Raw genomic sequence first — 17151 nt, 5'->3', positions numbered from 1 at the left:
CCCCTCTTGGAATGGCTGATACTCAAGCCTGCCAGGTATTCTAGCCTAAAGTGTAAGGAGCCCACCATCAGAGGGGAAATCCTAGTTGTGGATGGCACATGGACTTACTGAAATTACCACCCAGGAACCTCATCCCCATCAACAGGTCTGGGGTAGTGGGCAGTTGTCCTCCCTGAGCCTCCACCCAAATGGACCACAGAAGGACCATGTGGGCTTGCCAGTGAAGAGCCCAGTCCCACATCCTGTGTTGATGGGCTAGGAGGCTGTCCAGAGCATGGGAGCAACCAGTAGAAAACCGGACTTTTCTTCTTAGCTCTCAGGGCTGGCTGTTTGGCTTCTGGAGGACCTCCCCCTCTGAGTATACAGTCCAAGACTAAGAAAATGGTCAAGGTTTTATTTCATTACAATTAGAGCTGGTTTTAGTGTTCTCTTGAGCCCAGACAACAACTCCATGGTTTTGTGGCCCAGAGGCTGAAGGTGTCACAAGAAGTCCACAAAGATGGCTGGGCACAGTGGCTCACACTTGTAATCCCAGCACTTTGGGAGGCCGAGGCGGGCGGATCACAAGGTCAGGAGATCGAGACCATCCTGGCTAATATGGTGAAACCCCGTCTCTACTGAAAATACAAAAAAATTAGCCAGGCATGGTGGCGGGCGCCTGTAGTCCCAGCTACTCGGGAGGCTGAGGCAGGAGAATGGCGTGAACCCTGGAGGCGGAGCTTGCAGTGAGCCGAGATCGCGTCACTGCATTCTGGCCTGGGCGACCGAGCAAGACTCTGTCTCAAAAAAAAAAAAAAAAAAAAAAAAAAGAAGCCCACAAAGAAACAACACAGGGGCTACATGGTGGATCCTGAGTTCTTGATGATTCAATGCAAGATACAGCAAGTTCTCCGTGCACTTCCAGCAAATGCAAACACTGCACTTCCAGCAAATGCTTCAAGTTCATAGTGTGGCCCCGGTTTCTGAAGGTCTAGTGTAGTGGGTGGAAAGAGTCAGAAAAATCTGCATACAAACACCAAGTCTACATTAACTACCTTGTCTCTCTGAGCCTGCATTTCCTCACGTGTCAAAAGGCAAGGCTAGTGCCCACCTTGTGGATTGGTGTGAAATATTTACATACGTATAAATCCTTGATCTGTGCCTGGCTTACAGGAGGTGCTCCTTAAGGGGAGCTGCTTCTCTTTTATTGCTGTAGAACTTATCAAGGTTAATCCACATGAGATGTTTATCCAGGGGGATGCTGGCTTGGCTGATGGGATGCCTGAGTTCCAGGCCTAGTGTGGCCCTAACAGGCTCTGGAACCGCCTCTTGCTCCATTCTCCCCAAAGAGGGAAAATGAGGGAGTTCACCTGTGCTCTCATAGAGTTCTATCAGCTCTGAAATCCTGCATTCTCCTCGCAGAGAGAAGGTATACATGGGCTGCGGAGGCAGAAAGTTTAGGCCCATATCTGATCTCTGCCACTGACTGAATTAATGTCTGGAAGCCTCAGTTTCTCATCTGTAAAATGGGGAGTGAAAAAGCTGATGCACTGTAATGCACATGATTGGCTCTGAGTATCTATTCGAGGCTAGCTCTGGTTACTTTGGTAAATACAGACTATGGGGGCTTTTTTTTTTTTTGAGATGGAGTCTCGCTCTGTCGCCCAGGCTGGAGTGCAGTGGTGCAATCTCAGCTTATTGCAACTTCTGCCTCCCAGGTTCAAGCAATTCTCCTGCCTGGGCCTCCTGAGTAGCTGGGATTACAGACACGCACCACCATGCTAGCTAATTTTTCTATTTTTGGTAGAGATGGGGTTTCACCTATGTTGATCAGGCTGGTCTCGAACTCCTGACCTCGTGATCCACCCCCGCCCCGACCCCTTGGTCTACCAAAGTGCTGGGATTACAGGCATGAGCCACCACGCCCGGCCTTATGGGGGCCTTTTTCCAAGCATTTTCCTGGAGAAATGCTGGTGGGAGGGGAAGACATGATTTTCTTGACCTGGACTTTGAGAATTTCTGCACATAATTGGCACACTGCATCTCCCCTGCACATGTATCCTGAACACCTGTAGCAGGCCCTGTACTGGTTCTGGGAGGATTGCCTACCTGGACGAAGATGACACTTTACTATAGACGGTCCCCACGGAGTGGGGGAGAGTACTCTACATTGGCAAGACAGAAGTAACTGCAAAATGAAGGTTCAAGTGTCAAGCTGTGGGAACAAATGAATTCTGCCATCTAGGGGAGTATGGTTGATTTCTACCTTGAGCAAATCAGTTTTCTGGAGTCAGAGGGTCCAGAAGCAAAGAAAGTAGATGGAGAGGGGGAGTTTCCCTGCCTTTCATTTTCTATACTGAAGCTATGAATGAAGAGAGGTCCCCAGAGAGACCTTAGCCACCAGGGTGGGCTCCTTGCTTGGCCCAGGGGTGATGTCAGATCCCAGGCTGAGCTTAGATTCTCAATCAAACAGGCACCTGTGCCTGAAAAGTCTTTACAGGAGGCCCCAAATTTTAGCAGGGAATATTTGTTACCACCTGAAATGCAGGCTTTCCTCAACCTGCTAGTCTAAAGAAACTGTAAAGATAGTTAACTCCTGTCATAACACTACAAGGGACTCTCCAGCAAACTTAATAGATGAAAACAATAGAATAGGCATGAAAAAGGAATGAAATCAGCACATTTTACCCATTCCAAGAAGCAATGTCCCCCTCAACCCCCCACTCACTTTTCCCTCTGGTGAGTGGCTTCTTGTTGCTGATGATTGATAGGGTGACTCACTGTCATTGTATTCCTTAAAAGTCCATGACAACAGCAGTGTCCAGTATCAGAGGACCCAAACGTAATTTAAAATATAGGCGCAGCAGCCTGCAAGTTGAACTTTCATCCAGAAATGACAACCAACAAATGGTATCTACTAATATTCCTCTGAAATTACTTTGGGTACAGGGAGGGGAGCCAAGCCAACCAGACAGCATGAGTTTACTCAGGACCAGAGGATAGAATATTGACAGTAATCCAGCTTGTTACCACTGCTAACCAACTGTCAAGAATTCAGAAATATCACTGTGGAATTCACTTAACCTTCTTCAGAAATTGGCCCTACCTGATCACCAGATTCCCAGAGTCCTGCCTATCTCCAAGGTGTGCTATAAATGTAAATCATAAACTCTCATATTATAAAAGCAATTTTTTTGGGGGGAGGACAGGGTCTCACTTGGGCACCAGGCTGGAGTACAGTGGCACCATCACTGCTCACTGAAGCCACAAACTCCTGGACTCAGGTGATCCTCCTGCCTTAGCCTCTCAAATAGCTAGGACTACAGGCATGCACCACCATGCCTGGCTAATTTTTGTATTTTTAGAGATGGGCTTTTGCCATGTTGCCCAGGCTGGTCTTGAACTCCTGGGCTCAAGCAATCCTCCTCCTTGGCCTCCCAAAGTGCTGGGATGACAGGCATGAGCCACTATGCCCAGCCAAGTTCTTTTTGCTCAGATACTTTCTCATCTTTTTTTTTTTTTAAAGTCTAACATCTCTGCCCACTTCTGTACAAACCTTTTTGTTTGCTTGTTTCAGGGAAATTGCCTTGTGTATGTGGGATCAGTACCGTGAACTGAAATGGTGCTGAGACACTTGGGTTCTTATCTGCTTACTGAGTCAGAGACCCAGCGACTCCTCACCAGTGCTTGGTGAGAAGTTAGCTCCTACAGTTGTAGGATTGCCCTTGACACAAGGGTTGTAGCTTATAGAGAGTCCTCAGATGGTTTTAAGACCCTCAGTGCAGGGGCCCAGCCCTGAGAAGTCCTTTTCTAATATCTACCCAGATGCTGTTCAGCACATACAGTAATGTGTGCTTAGCAGAGAATACCAAGACATGAGGTAGAATCTCTGCCCCCAAAGACGTTGCAGTCTGGTTGTGGAGATATAACATACACACAGGAAGAACTATAGCAGACAATGTAAAATACAGCCCAGTGCTATTTTTATTTGTTTGGTGAATCTTTCGAATTTACGCCTTAGTATTGGACTCTGTCCTGATTCAACAAACATTTGTTGAGCAACTGCTATCTGCTTGGCACTGACGCCATTCCTATGCGCTGAGGAATGTGGGCTAGGAGAATGAATATGCACTAGGAGCACTGTGGGAATCTCATAGTTTAGCAGGACAGATGAACACATGAACTCCCAGGAATTACAGTGCAATATGGTGGGTGCCAGGAAAGAGGTACCAGGAGAAAGCACCAAGAGTGACTGCCTGAGGAAGGTTTCCCTAGAGGCAGTGGTGTCTGACTTTGGTCTTAAATAGTAAGAAGGGCACTTTGAGTGTGTGGAGTAAGAAAAATCATGGTGTGTTTTGGGATCAACAAGAAGTTTGCTCTGGCTGGAGTGTGAGAGTGTCTGTGGTTTTGAGGTTAGGGTTGGGGAAGGGCAGGAAGATGAAGTTAAAGAGTTATGAATGGCCATCGAGACCATCCTGGCTAACACAGTGAAACCCCGTCTCTACTAAAAAATACAAAAAATTAGCCGGGCCTTATGGCGGGCGCCTGTAGTCTCAGCTACTCAGGAGGCTGAGGCAGGAGAATGGTGTGAACCCGGGAGGTGGAGCTTGCAGTGAGCGGAGATTGCACCACTGCACTCCAGACTAGGCAACAGAGCGAGATTCCATCTCAAAAAAAAAAAAAAAAAGAGTTAGGAATGGCCAAGAACATTGTGATGAAGAGACCAGGCTCTACTGTATGGGTAACGGAGAGCCATTGAAAGTTTTTGAGCAGTGGTGTGGTCAGGTGTACCTTCTAGAAAGATCACTCTGCCCATAGCATAAAGGGTAGATTGGAGTAAGGGAGAGCTTGAAAGCAATGAAGCTCCTCAGAGGTCCAGTGTGGACCAATATCCACCTGGAATCATCCATTTAGGAGCTAGTGAAGACCTGAAAATGGAGAAGAGGACAATGAATGGATATTCACTGAGCGTTCCACTCAGCAAACATTTATTGAGTGCCTCTCAGATGCCAGTCACTGTGCCAGGCCCCGGGGATAGAGTTAGATGTGACCTAACCCTACACTGGAGGGGCTTACAGTCTAGAGACAAGCAAGGGACGATCACCTGGTGGTGTGTGATTGGCACAGCAGAGGTGTGGGCAACACTTGGGGGCAGGGAGTGGAGGTGGCCAACTGGGGAGGAGGCACAGTAGGGAGGCCAGAGAAGTCAGCAAAGGCGTCACAAGGGCAGGGAGTCTAACCTGGGTGCTGAGGGATGAGTAAGAGTAACCAGGCAGACAGAAAACTGGAGGTGAGAGAGGCATTCCACTCAAGGGGAGCATGTGCATGTTTGAACACACAGGATACATAAAAGAACAGATGGGGGATGTGATGAGGTTGGCCTGACTAGAGCCCAAGATGTGTATGAGGGAGTGGCAGGAGACCAGGCTGCGATAAAGGCATGGGGCCTGTCACGTGGGGCTTTGCCTGCCATCCCAAGAAGGTGGGACCTAAGTCAAGGTTTTCAAACCCTGTTTAAATGGCAGAATGCTTTGGTCAAAATTTTTTAGCCAGCACCCCAATTACAAAACAGATAAAAATGATGCAGCTTTAGTTAAACTAAATGTGAGACTGGTACTTCCTCTGTCTTGGTCTTCCTCTTATCCCTCCAGGCCACCCCTGAAGCAATTCAGAACACAGTTTGAGAACCACCTGCAGTAAGTGACAGTGATGCAGGTAGAGGGATGTGGCACTGAGAGGTCTTGAAGGGCAATGCCATGGTTCCCAAGTTTCCAGCTTTATTTCGAAAGTGACAGATACGGAAGTGCTTGGTACCTAAGAGGTACTCAGCTTGCATATCTGAGTGTATGCGTGTGTGTGTGCTGCATTTGATGGATCCTTCCCTGGGAAGGGTAGGGGTTAGCAGTCAAGAATATTGAGTTTTATTTTGGACAAAATGGATTAAAGGTATTTTCAGAATACCCACATGCAGAGATGTAGTAGGCACTTGAAAATGTAGGTGTGAGCCCTGGGCAATGGTGAAAGCTATAGTTATAGACTTGGGAGTTATTGGTCTATAAGTGATAGCTGAAGCCATGGACATCAGTACAATTGCCAAGAATTAGATGGAACGTGATGAAAAAGTAGGCAGAGCCCTGAGGACCACTGACAATTAAAAGACAGGTCAGAGAAGAGAAGCTACAAAAGGAGACAGAGAGACTGAGAGAGATGCCAGGAGAGGAAGCAAGTGAAAGCTGCATTTCAGAAACCAGGTAAAGAAAATAGGCTGGACACAGTGGCTCACATCTGTAATCCCAACACTTTGGGAGACCAACGTGGGAGGATCGCTTGAGGCCAAGAGTTCAAGAGCAGCCTGGGCAGCATAACAAGACCTCGTCTTTATAAATGACAACAAAGAAATAGAAAATCAGCATAAGCTTAAACATAGAATTGGTATTTAATAGTTTGGTTGCTAGGAAGTGAAAAAGGAACAAACTAAATGTGAGAATAGTGCTTCCTCTGTCTTGGTCTTCCTCCCCTAATGCATTTTATTGGCATAGCGTATTCCTTTTAAAATAAATCTGAAGCTGGGGGGAGTGGGGAGGGATAGCATTAGGAGATATACCTAATGTTAAATGACAAGTTAGTGGGTGCAGCACACCAACATGGCACATGTATACATATGTAACAAACCTGCACGTTGTGCACATGTACTCTAAAACTTAAAGTATAATAAAAAATAAAATCAAATAAAAATAAATCTGAAGCATACCAATTTTTTCCAGAAGTACACTCCCTTTAATGTGTAAGTATAGATTAGTCTAGCAAAATAACAACAACTGAGCTCACAAGGTAAGCAGTATCTCTGTGGTTTAGTGGAACTTCTCCCTCTCCTCTCCAGGAATAAATGAATTATCTTAAATTTCTGCTCATCAGTCGAAGTGTTACATTCAATTGAGTATTCATTCTGAGTTTAAAATAATTCTGCAACGGAATGCTTAGAAAGTTGTGCTTTGGCAAATTGAAAATAATTTTTCTAAAGTGATGGGCTAATTTGAAATCCATATTCCTTTTCTGGTTTTGATTTGTGCAGCTGAAATTGTAAAGCATATCCCTCTGATGGTACTGTTCCACCTGTGACGTGTTCTCTCCCCTGGGGATACTGGGGTCTTCTGAACCCATTCATTATGGGGAGGGGGAGATGCTGGCACTCAGTAGGGCTCAGTGAATGAATGGATGATGGGCTATTTTCCATCCTAACTATTAATCCACACCTCAAAGGTGTCTGTATTCAATGAACTGAAAAAGAAAACAAAACTCCTAAGTAGTTAGAGATTAAAACTACTGCCCAGTCTTTCTCTTTCTCGTGGGTACAGTGTTGTGCACAGAATGCTGCTCTCTAAAACCCCATCATGGCAGCTGACTCTGTAAAAGCTTCTAGGGAAAATCTTTTCAAAGGAATAAGCAATAGAACGTGGCTTTTGAATTCCCAAAGACTCAAATTCTTTAGATTACTCAACTTCTGGATTTAGTTTATTGTCTCATCAAATATTGACTGAGTGCTTACTATGTGCTAGGCACTGAGAAAACGTAGTGAATAAAACATTAGAAGATCCTGTTGTCACGGAGTATGCATTCCAGCCAGAGAAGACAGGGCAATAACAAACAAGGATACAATGTGTGTCCCTGGTGGTAAGTGCTAAGAACAAAAATAAGCCCGGCGAGGGACTGGAGAGTGATGGGGCAGGGGCTGCGTTCTGAACAGGGTGGCTAGGGAAGGACAGGTAAACTGAGAGCTGAAGGAGGAAAGGGATGTTTAGGCAGAGAGTGCTGTCACATGCTTAGCTGCTATCCCTTACAGCTTACCCCAACCAGGGCATGTGGAGATGCATTGCTTTGTCAATGCAAGGATCAGCCCAACCTAGAAACCTGTAGCCTTGTGAACATGATGATATGCAGCTTAGATAATAGCTGTTAAAAACCGACTCTTCAAGTGTTACTGTGAGACAATTTTTTGCAGGTGACTTTTAAATAAAACAGCTTCCATTATTCAAAAATCCAGAATGGCAACCAGCTCTTAGAAATGACTAAAATGACCTACCAGCATTCCCTGTTGTTTTTTTTTTTCTAATGGAGACTTTTGCTGTCCTGCTGAGACCATGTATTATATCTAGTTTCACATAAAAATGAATTTTTGCTGCTAAGTTTGAAAACTGCCTGAAAATAGCAATTAATATTGAAAAAGCTGACAGAACCTTAAGTGTAGTGGCATGATTGGTGCTGCTATAATTATGTGCCTGAGTGTGTACAGGCTGATGTAAACACAGTATGAAAACACACTTGATGCTCAGGACAGTGTAGCCACGTATTTTCTTACGGGTAAGTGAGGGCGAAGGGGAGAGGGAGAGAGAACTGATAGCATTTTTAGAGTACTGTTAGGTGGTGTAGATCTTTCTAATCTTACATCAGTATAATCTTTCTAATTATTTTCACATTCTGCATTTGATCCTCACAATTTGTTGGGGGGGAAAAGGCAGGGCAGGCTTTGTTCTTCCCATTTAATGGATGAGAAAACTCAGTGGATCAGCGAGGATGGGTTAAGGTTCTTATCGACAAAATGGAGAGATTGGACTACATTATTTCCAAGCTTCCCTCTAACTCAAAAGTTCTATGATTATTTTCTGATTGTCCTGAGGTGACACAGCTGTTTAATGGTGGAGACTCCCCTTAAGTCCAGTCCTTTCTGCCACAGTTCCTCCTTATATTCTTCAAATCCTTCACTGTATGTTTAATCATCTGTAAAATGCAATGTCTACTGTACAGGTTGTTGAGAAGATCGCTGAGGGGATTAAAGGAGGATTTGTGAAGCACCTAGTACAGTGGTAGCTATCATTATCATTGTCATCACTGTTACTAATAAGGAGACATGTAGTGTAGTGGAGAGAGCATCAGTGCTGGGGCTTCTGATCATTCACTGACAGAGTTGATAATACCTACAACATAGGGTGGTTTAAAGACTAAAGGAGGGTTGGGCACGGTGGCTCATGCCTGTAATCCCAGCACTTTGGGAGGCCAAGGTGGGAGGACCACCTGAGGTCAGGAGTTTGAGACCAACCTGGTCAACATGGCGAAACCCCATCTCGACTAAAAATACAAAAAAAAAATTAGCCAGGCGTGGTGGACTGTGCCTGTAATTCCAGCTACTCAGGAGGCTGAGGCAAGAGAATTGCTTGAACCCAGGAGGCAGAGGTTCCAGTGAACCGAGATCGCACCACTGCACTCCAGCCTGGGTGACAGAGTGGGACTCTGTCTCAAAAAAAAAAATGTCTAAAGGAGATGATATTTATATGAATGCCTAGCCCAGTGTCTGACTACACTATACCTACAACATAGAGTGGCTTAAAGACTAAAGGAGAGGATATTCATATGAATGCCTAGCACAGTGTCTGACTACCAGGTGCTCAAGAAATGGCTGGCTGGTGTGAATGATAAACCACCCTTCATAAGAAACTCAGATATATTTTCATGATTCCCTCAAAACCTAAAGAGGCATTTCACAGAGGTGAAGTGTAACCTTGAGAGTAACAGAAGCATATAGCCATCTTTATTTAAAAAAAAAAAAAAAAAAAAGAAGATTCTGAAGTTTGGCCATTCTGTACACATCTGAGAGGGAGGAAAAATCCGCATGCATCCAATAGTTAGCAAATGGTCATTGTGAAGTTTCATGTCAGATGGTCTTCTGAAATCCAGTACATACTTTATTCAGTTCCTCCCATTCTCCCCACTGCAACAATCACATAAGATTGTGTGGATTATTTAGAAAAGCCTGTTTACACTCATTATACCACTTTCTTTGAAAAGCAGTCATGTGAATACTATGAGGAACTGCTTTGCTATAGTGATGACCATCATGAGGGATTCAATAAAGTTGGAAACCAAGATCCTGGAGCCTGTATCTGACAGCGTGGTCACAGAAAAGGCTAGGGCAGGACTGAAATATGAAAACTCTCCAAGAGGAATTGTGGTTACTTGTCTCTATGAAGGATTTCTTGGTACTGAATTTTCAGGGCGCAAAAAACTAACAGATGTAAGCGTCTGTTGTCACATGCCCCAGGACTGTGTTGGGGAAGCGTTGGCAGGTGCTAAGGAGTCACAAGGTGAATGGCACTGCCCTGGACCAGTTACTCTAAAATCTAGTCAATGGCTTAACCCACTGGACCTGAGACAATGCATATTGTTCGGAACACCGGCTTTCAACCACATTTTGTTTTTTATAAGTATTATTTGAAAAAGATAAAACACAGCAACTGGCCATTTGGATGTGAAATCGATTCTTATATGATATACATCTCTCCTGGAAATTATTCTCACTGTGAATGTCCATCCTGCATAGACATCTCAAGAACAATTGAGTTTTTCTACTTGAGAGCAGTACATTAAATGCTTTGACCAATGTCTGTTATGTTTGGTTACCTTCCAGTTTTAAAATGTGTGAATTTCCTTTTTACTGTTCTAGGGGAAAGCAATGGTATTTGCCCCACGCCGAGGGAATACTTTAAACCAGTTTTGCAATCTAGCTGAAAAAGCTGGTTTCTGTATCCAAAGACATGAAAATTATGATGAACACATTTCAAACTTCCACTCCAAGGTTAGTTTTCTGCTTGTGTTAGATAACACTTTAATCCGCATTGCATTTTGAAGAGATCATGGTCTTTTTGGCAGGTAACCTAAATATTTGATTAAAGTACTCCTTAGGTGTGTTGCTTCTGAACAGCTATTTGTATCTGATTATTTTGTGTGGTAAAGCCATCTTCTATCTTTGCATGTCTAGAAGGATTTTACAGAAACCATTCCTGTTTACTCTTTTCTCTGAAACAAACTAATCTTTTCATTCATAATAGACTAATTTGTAGGATGTAAGGGGAGGTGGCATAGAATGAATAACATGCATTTATATTTTAATGAAAAACCTTCAGCTTTTAAGTAGGTTAAATGCTTAGCCACACTGAAATAAATAGAAGGTGAATGTCTAATTGTATCATGTTGGACTGTAAATCTTTATCTCTGCTTGCTTTATAGCTGGGTCAGTTGGCAGTTTGAGACTGTTAAATCTCATACAGAATTTCACAGTTGTGGGGTTATATGTCAGATGGAGGCACTACAAGATTTAGGTCAAAAGCACTTATCTGAGAGTGATTTCTAAGCCTGCTTACATAAAGCAATGTTATCAGCCTTTTTATTATTTATAGGTATAGACCAATATAGGACACTGAGAGGCGAGTGTTTCACTGAAAACTTTTTAGGATTCTCGTGTTTGCTAGTAGTACATGTCACAGTGACTAGTATAACATGTATTATTTCAGTAATTTTGTGCCTTACGGAAATCTCCCTTCACTGAGCTAGTCTGACCTTGGCAAGAGACTTTAACTTGTCATGATTTCACAAGTTGTAACTGCAGAAAAATAAAGGCCCGAGCTTAATTTTCTCCTGGGACAATGTGAACAGCATCCTTTATTACCCAGGACTATAATATAATGTAGAAGTGTGTTGGCTTTTGGAAAAATATATGCAAAATTAATCTGATCTTCCAAGCAAGAGAAAGAAATTCTCACTTTCTGAAAATGAATTTATTTATTTGAATCTTTAAGGTTCCATTTAGCCTCTGGGGGAAAAATGGTGCTTTGTGAACTGAAAGAGTTAAATTACATCCTCTCACTGGTGGAGTCAGGCCCATTGCTCACGATCAGAAAATAAAAACAGGATGGTATGTGATTCAGATCTTACCAGCCTCTCTAGAATGATGTTTTCCCCTTTTCAATCCCTCCCCCTAAAAAAAAGCGGGTCTTTACCTGGTAGGAAAAGGGTCCCTCCTGGCTCCCTGGACTCTTCCACCCAAAGGAATAATGTGGCTTTCTCTCCAGGGTCGGGCTGGAACTACAAGGATCAGCTGACAGCTGCTTCAATGTCGTGCCATTCACTTTCCCCCTAGAACAACAAATGCTTTTAGTTTCCCAGTGACAGCTCAGGAGAGCAAAGGCTTGGGTTTCTCCACCAGCAAAGATGTTCAGCATTGTGCCTGATACCCTCTGTCTCCTCCCTGAAAGATCTGAGGAGTGTTGGGACATGCCAGGCACGCCCACCTCTCCTTTGTCTGGAACTTTAGAGTGTTAGCGCCTGGTGGCCAGCACACCTCCTCTTTTTATTTCCAACGTTGTACACTACCCTGCTAAGTGAAGCACATAAATAAGTGGCCTTATTTTTTCTCTGGTCATAATTGCTGAAAAGTCAAATTCACAGTTTGCTGACATTGGTACATTGGACTAAGAAATAGTTGTCTTCGTTGTTGGGGGTGGGGAGAGTGTAGAACCCTAGGAGAATATTCTGCAGAGTTGGCACATCCTGGATAAAAGGTATAAACGGGCGCCCATGAGATAGATAGATAGATAGATAGATAGATAGATAGATAGATAGATATATTTTTTTTTAATAATGAGAGCTATTTCAGCTGGTGTGGGGTTCTGCTTCTAGCAAAAGAATGCCTCTGGTCCCTCCTGTACCTGCCCCAGCAGCGGGGATACTGTGTGCTGACCGGGCTGGCACGTGCAGTTGTGCTCCTTTGCAGGAGAAGGAGCTCGCCCAGAGGCCGGAGCAGTGAGCCGGGGGCCACGCTGGAGGGAGCGGGCAGCGCCGCTGCTCCTCGCCCATCCCCATGCCCTGCAGCAGGGCGCGAAGGCGGAGGCCCAAGGCAGCACCCCTGCCCCTCCAGCCCTGCCCGCCCGCCCGCCCGGGGCTCCGGGACGCGGCCGCCGGGAGCCTCCACCCTGGCGGCTTTTGTTGGCCGCGTGCTAATAGCCAGGGCTTAAAAGTTTTCCATCTTGAGCGGCAATCAGCTTTCTTCCTCTCCATCTCTGGCCACAGCCCCCTCGTCCCTGGGACGCGCTGCTCCCCAATGGAGGAGCGGCGTTTTCCTTCAGGCTGCGTGTTATCCTCTTAGCCCTACTGTGTTGGAATAGAGCGTAACCAGCTGGAGGACTGTAAGACGCCTGATAATGCCGCTCTTTTCCGCTGTCCCGTCTTAATCTTGTTACACAAATGGTCGTGAAGAGATTCATGAATTTTAATTTTGCCCTCTGCATTAGTGCCTCGCGTCACTCATACACAGCTGCCTTCGAAGCCGAGTTTTTCACCCCTCCTCTTACAACAGGGGAAAAAATTAGTTACTTGGCAGTAGTGCAAGGTAAAAAAAAAAAAAAAAATCTACAGATTTAGGCAACCACCCATGAAGCTGATTAACAGTCAGTGATCAGGAGGAACAGCTTTGCCTCTTAAACTTTTCACCTCTCATTGTTAACTGTGAAATTTTATTTCCGTTAAAAAGCAAGCCTGTAATCAAAACGGTGCCATTCCGCACTTTTCTGCCAGTGCTTTTGTTAAACTGTGCCCACACCATGCAGCCAGTGTGCTCAGGAACCAGGCAGCCAAAGGTGTAGTATGTTTTAAAAATATTGCTTTTCAGTCCATCCTTGCAAGGGAAGAAAAATAAAACACTTCCCTCTCCTCCCCAGCCTTTTGGTCTCCTCAAGGTTGAGAATCAAATTCATTGCCCTCATAGTGTGGTTCAAAACCTTTCGGATAGTAAGATAGCAAATCGTTTTGTAAGGTAGAGATGTGACTTCGAGATTACAGCTGGCTTGATGCTAGTTGGTAAAAATACTCTCATTCATGCAAATGTTCTTTGAAATATAATTTTACATGCCGTGGGTTTTTTTTTATAAACTTTCACAAAACCACCCTGAAGTGTTTATTTTTCTGTATTTTTGTACATAGCTCTGAAAATAGGCTTGGGCTGGGCTGGGAAGTCAGTACATTGTGTTAAAAACACGGCCATATTGCACTTCTGCTTATCTATTCAAAATGCCACATTACAAGTGGCTGGTGCTTATAATCTGTGTGGTGTGCTGTTGATAATTGTGGATACTGTAAAGGGTAAACAGTCTGAACTCCACTCCTGCTGCTGCTGTTCACGCCGTCGTAAGGCTGAGCGTGTTACATCCAATTATGAAGTAAAGCATAATGCTACTAATAGCAGCTATATAATTTAGTTTAGTCCTCAAAGACCCTGTTTTAACCTATGAAATTGGAAAATTGTTTTATTCATGATTTGCTTTTTCTTCATTTTCTTTCAAGGTGCCTTTTGATATTTGTTAAAATTGTAATTATTAATTGGGCAAGGAAGTACAGCCTGGGTAAATGGAATTATTCTTAAAACTCATAACATTCCCCCATCGAAGCAAGTATTGGCTAAGAGCTTTGTATGTGTTCAAGTACCCTCACATAACAGACTTGCTTGATTCAGAAATGATCCAGGGCTGGGTTATAGTGTTGCCTTTGAGGGTTGTCAGCTCTTCCCCATTGTGGAAAGGTCTCACAGGCAAGATGGGGCTGGCCCCTGGCCCCTTTCAGCAACGAAGCCTCCACTTTGGCCTCCAGAGGTCAGCATAGAATCCAAGTTAAAAGTGATTTCTAACCCATATTTACAGAAGAATTATTTATCCCACATATTACCTCAGGGACTTGATAAAGAGCTCATTTGAGTCTCTGTATATTAGTGCATTGTGAGTGAGTAGGTCAGCTGACTGCCACTGAGTAATCAACTTTCCCTTATCCCCAATCCCCAAGGAAAGAATTGAGCTAGCTTGGTCCTCTCTTCCCTCTATAAAATACTTCAGTGAGCTCCCTCTATCACTAGGGCAACTGGCAACAAAAGTATTTACAGTGGTAAGTCCCGGTCAGTGGGTATGGACTGGGAAGTTGGTGAAGCCATTTTCTCAGCATTTTCTAAAATTAGACTAAATAGTAAGGTTGGAGGACCTGTGTTTAGGCTTAACACTCTCGCTACTTTGGTAGCAGCAAAAATCCACAAGGATCTTCCTAAATAGATAACAAATCATCTGTACACAGAACAAACTCTGTCTAAGAAAACAGAATGAAGTCACCTCAGTGACTGTACCACCATCAGTTCTTGGGAAAGTGGATTGGAAAGTGGATTAGAAATTAAAGGCTGAATTAGCTTTATGTTCCCCAGCGGAAAAGGGGAATTGGGCTCATGACTCCTGTCCTTAATAGTGACAGCATGTCCATGTCATGGTTTGGGAATATGATTTAGAAGGAACATGCACTTCGAAAAGATTCAAGTTAACATGCCCCAGAGGGACCAACCTGGGAGAGTGTGATGTTGAGGCCATTCATTTTGCTTTAGGGTGGGTGGAGTGGGTGGTGTTGGACTAATTTAAACAATAAAGGAATTGACTCCCTGTATAATTTAAAGAAATATTTATTTTTTTATTCTTATAATCTAAAAAGAAATTAACAATTGGCTCATAAATTCCAACTTCAAAAATATTAATTTTGTCTTTATAAATGGCAAATTTTTATTTGCTAGAATAAATATAAATATAACTTTAAAACTATTCCAGCTGAATGAAGAAAAAGTGTACTTCATATGTGAGAAACCTAACTGGATTTTAAAATCTTATCACAGAAAGATCCTCAGAACTTCCCTGCACAGTGTGAACAGGAATGGTGCTAGTCTAATTGTTGCAGTATGTTCTCCTCCTCAGAGAAAAGAATTTTTGAGTGACTTATTATTAATGTTAAAACCCCTAAGAAGCACCTGGAGAGCCTTTGCAGTGTCTTGGGCCCCACAAGCCTTTCCCTGTGCCCAGATGTTGCCACGGACTCCAAGCAGTGATCTGAAATGCCCGCCTGCCTGAATAGTGTGGCATTGGTCAGAGGCAGAGGGTACAGAGAGCAGAAACTTCTATGTCAAATGCCCAGTCAGGTGATGATGAATGAGCCCCAGCTCTGCCTTCTGTCAAGTACCTCACAGTTTATAGAGGTCAAAGTGCAGTTTGGGTATTTATGAAAAAAACCGTACCCACCCCCACCAAAAACAATCCCCATGTTAATGTATAGAATTGTCACATTAGTGCCACTGAGAACTACTTTGAGTTGCTTTTCTGTGATTTATTTTTCCAGAACTATATATTTTGGTGTAAAAGTCATCATGGTACTCAACATTAATATTGACTGGTAAAGATCCCTAATTGGAGTCCCCTTACCTTTTTCTTTCTATTATTGTTTTCAGTTGAAAAAGGAAAACCCGGACATATATGAAGAAAACCTTCATTACCCGCTTCTGCTTATTTTAACCAAACATGGATAGAAGATTAAGCTTCTCAAAGACGAAGAAAAATATCAAGTGCACAGGGAATATTTTTACAAAAACGGAAATCTGTAAGGGGTATAATCGCCTGCCTGCGCCCTTTGCAGCATTTGACATGTGGGCTATGGACTCCACCTGTCCTCACCCACGTTATTCCCCAGCTGCCCTCTCCAGCTCCCTCCCCGCCTCTTTTTACACTCTGCTTGTTGCTCGTCCTGCCCTAAACCTTTGTTTGTCTTTAAATATGTATAAGCTGCCTGTCTGTGACTTGAATTTGGTGAACAAACTAAATATTTTTCCCTGTAATTGAGACAGAATTTCTTTTGATGATACCCATCCCTCCTTCATTTTTTTTTTTTTTTTTTTTTTGGTCTTTGTTCTGTTTTGGTGGTGGTAGTTTTTAATCAGTAAACCCAGCAAATATCATGATTCTTTCCTGGTTAAAAAAATAAATAAAGCGTATCTTTTTATCTCCCTCCAATTAATTGTATTAAATCCGCCATCCCTTTCTCTGTCCCTCTCTCTCCTTCTTTTTTTCCTTTTAAACAGTATGTTTTTTTCCCTATAGATGTATAAGAAATGACTTCATCAGCCCAAAGCCTCATAAACTGACCGTTTGTCCTCTGGACACAATAGCGTGGCCAGCCCTCTGCTCCTCCTCCCCAATTATGTGTGATTAGTCTCAGTGTGCTGTGTCAAGGAGGGGGAGTGTGCTGAGTGCTTATTATCTGTTTAGGTACAAGAAGAGCACATTTAGGCTCTGACTATGAATGAAAAGTGAGCCTTTATCAGGGCTTAAATCTAACTGCTGCTGTTCTCCAGGCCTCTTTCAAAATAGGTCCTTCCCAGAGAAATTTTGAGTAAATGGTTGATAAACCAGATTGCAACCAGGGGGAGTTTTTTAAAAAACTCAATCACACAATTATCTTATTTAAAATAAGTATATATTGTTATATGCTGTGATTCAA

General features: G+C 43.5%; 1 protein-coding gene across 3 annotated transcripts in view; it reads left to right on the top strand.

Moving 5' to 3' along the window:
• The window catches only part of CAMKMT (calmodulin-lysine N-methyltransferase), a 414521-nt gene extending 397857 nt beyond the window's left edge, over window positions 1-16664 (top strand). For 2 of the 3 annotated variants that reach the window (XM_001145471.8, XM_009442405.5), the window contains 2 exons: window positions 10475-10606; window positions 16106-16664. In XM_001145471.8, coding sequence (XP_001145471.1) covers window positions 10475-10606; window positions 16106-16183 — 210 coding nt within the window. In that variant the 3' untranslated portion in view covers window positions 16184-16664. The remainder of the gene's footprint in view (window positions 1-10474; window positions 10607-16105) is intronic. The other variant, XM_009442406.5, reaches the window with a different exon arrangement.
• The last annotated feature ends 487 nt before the right edge of the window (window positions 16665-17151 follow it).

Source organism: Pan troglodytes, chromosome 12, assembly GCF_028858775.2.
Source record: "Pan troglodytes isolate AG18354 chromosome 12, NHGRI_mPanTro3-v2.0_pri, whole genome shotgun sequence".
Taxonomy (NCBI): Eukaryota; Metazoa; Chordata; class Mammalia; order Primates; family Hominidae; genus Pan; species Pan troglodytes.
This window is presented reverse-complemented; position numbering and strand designations above follow the sequence as displayed.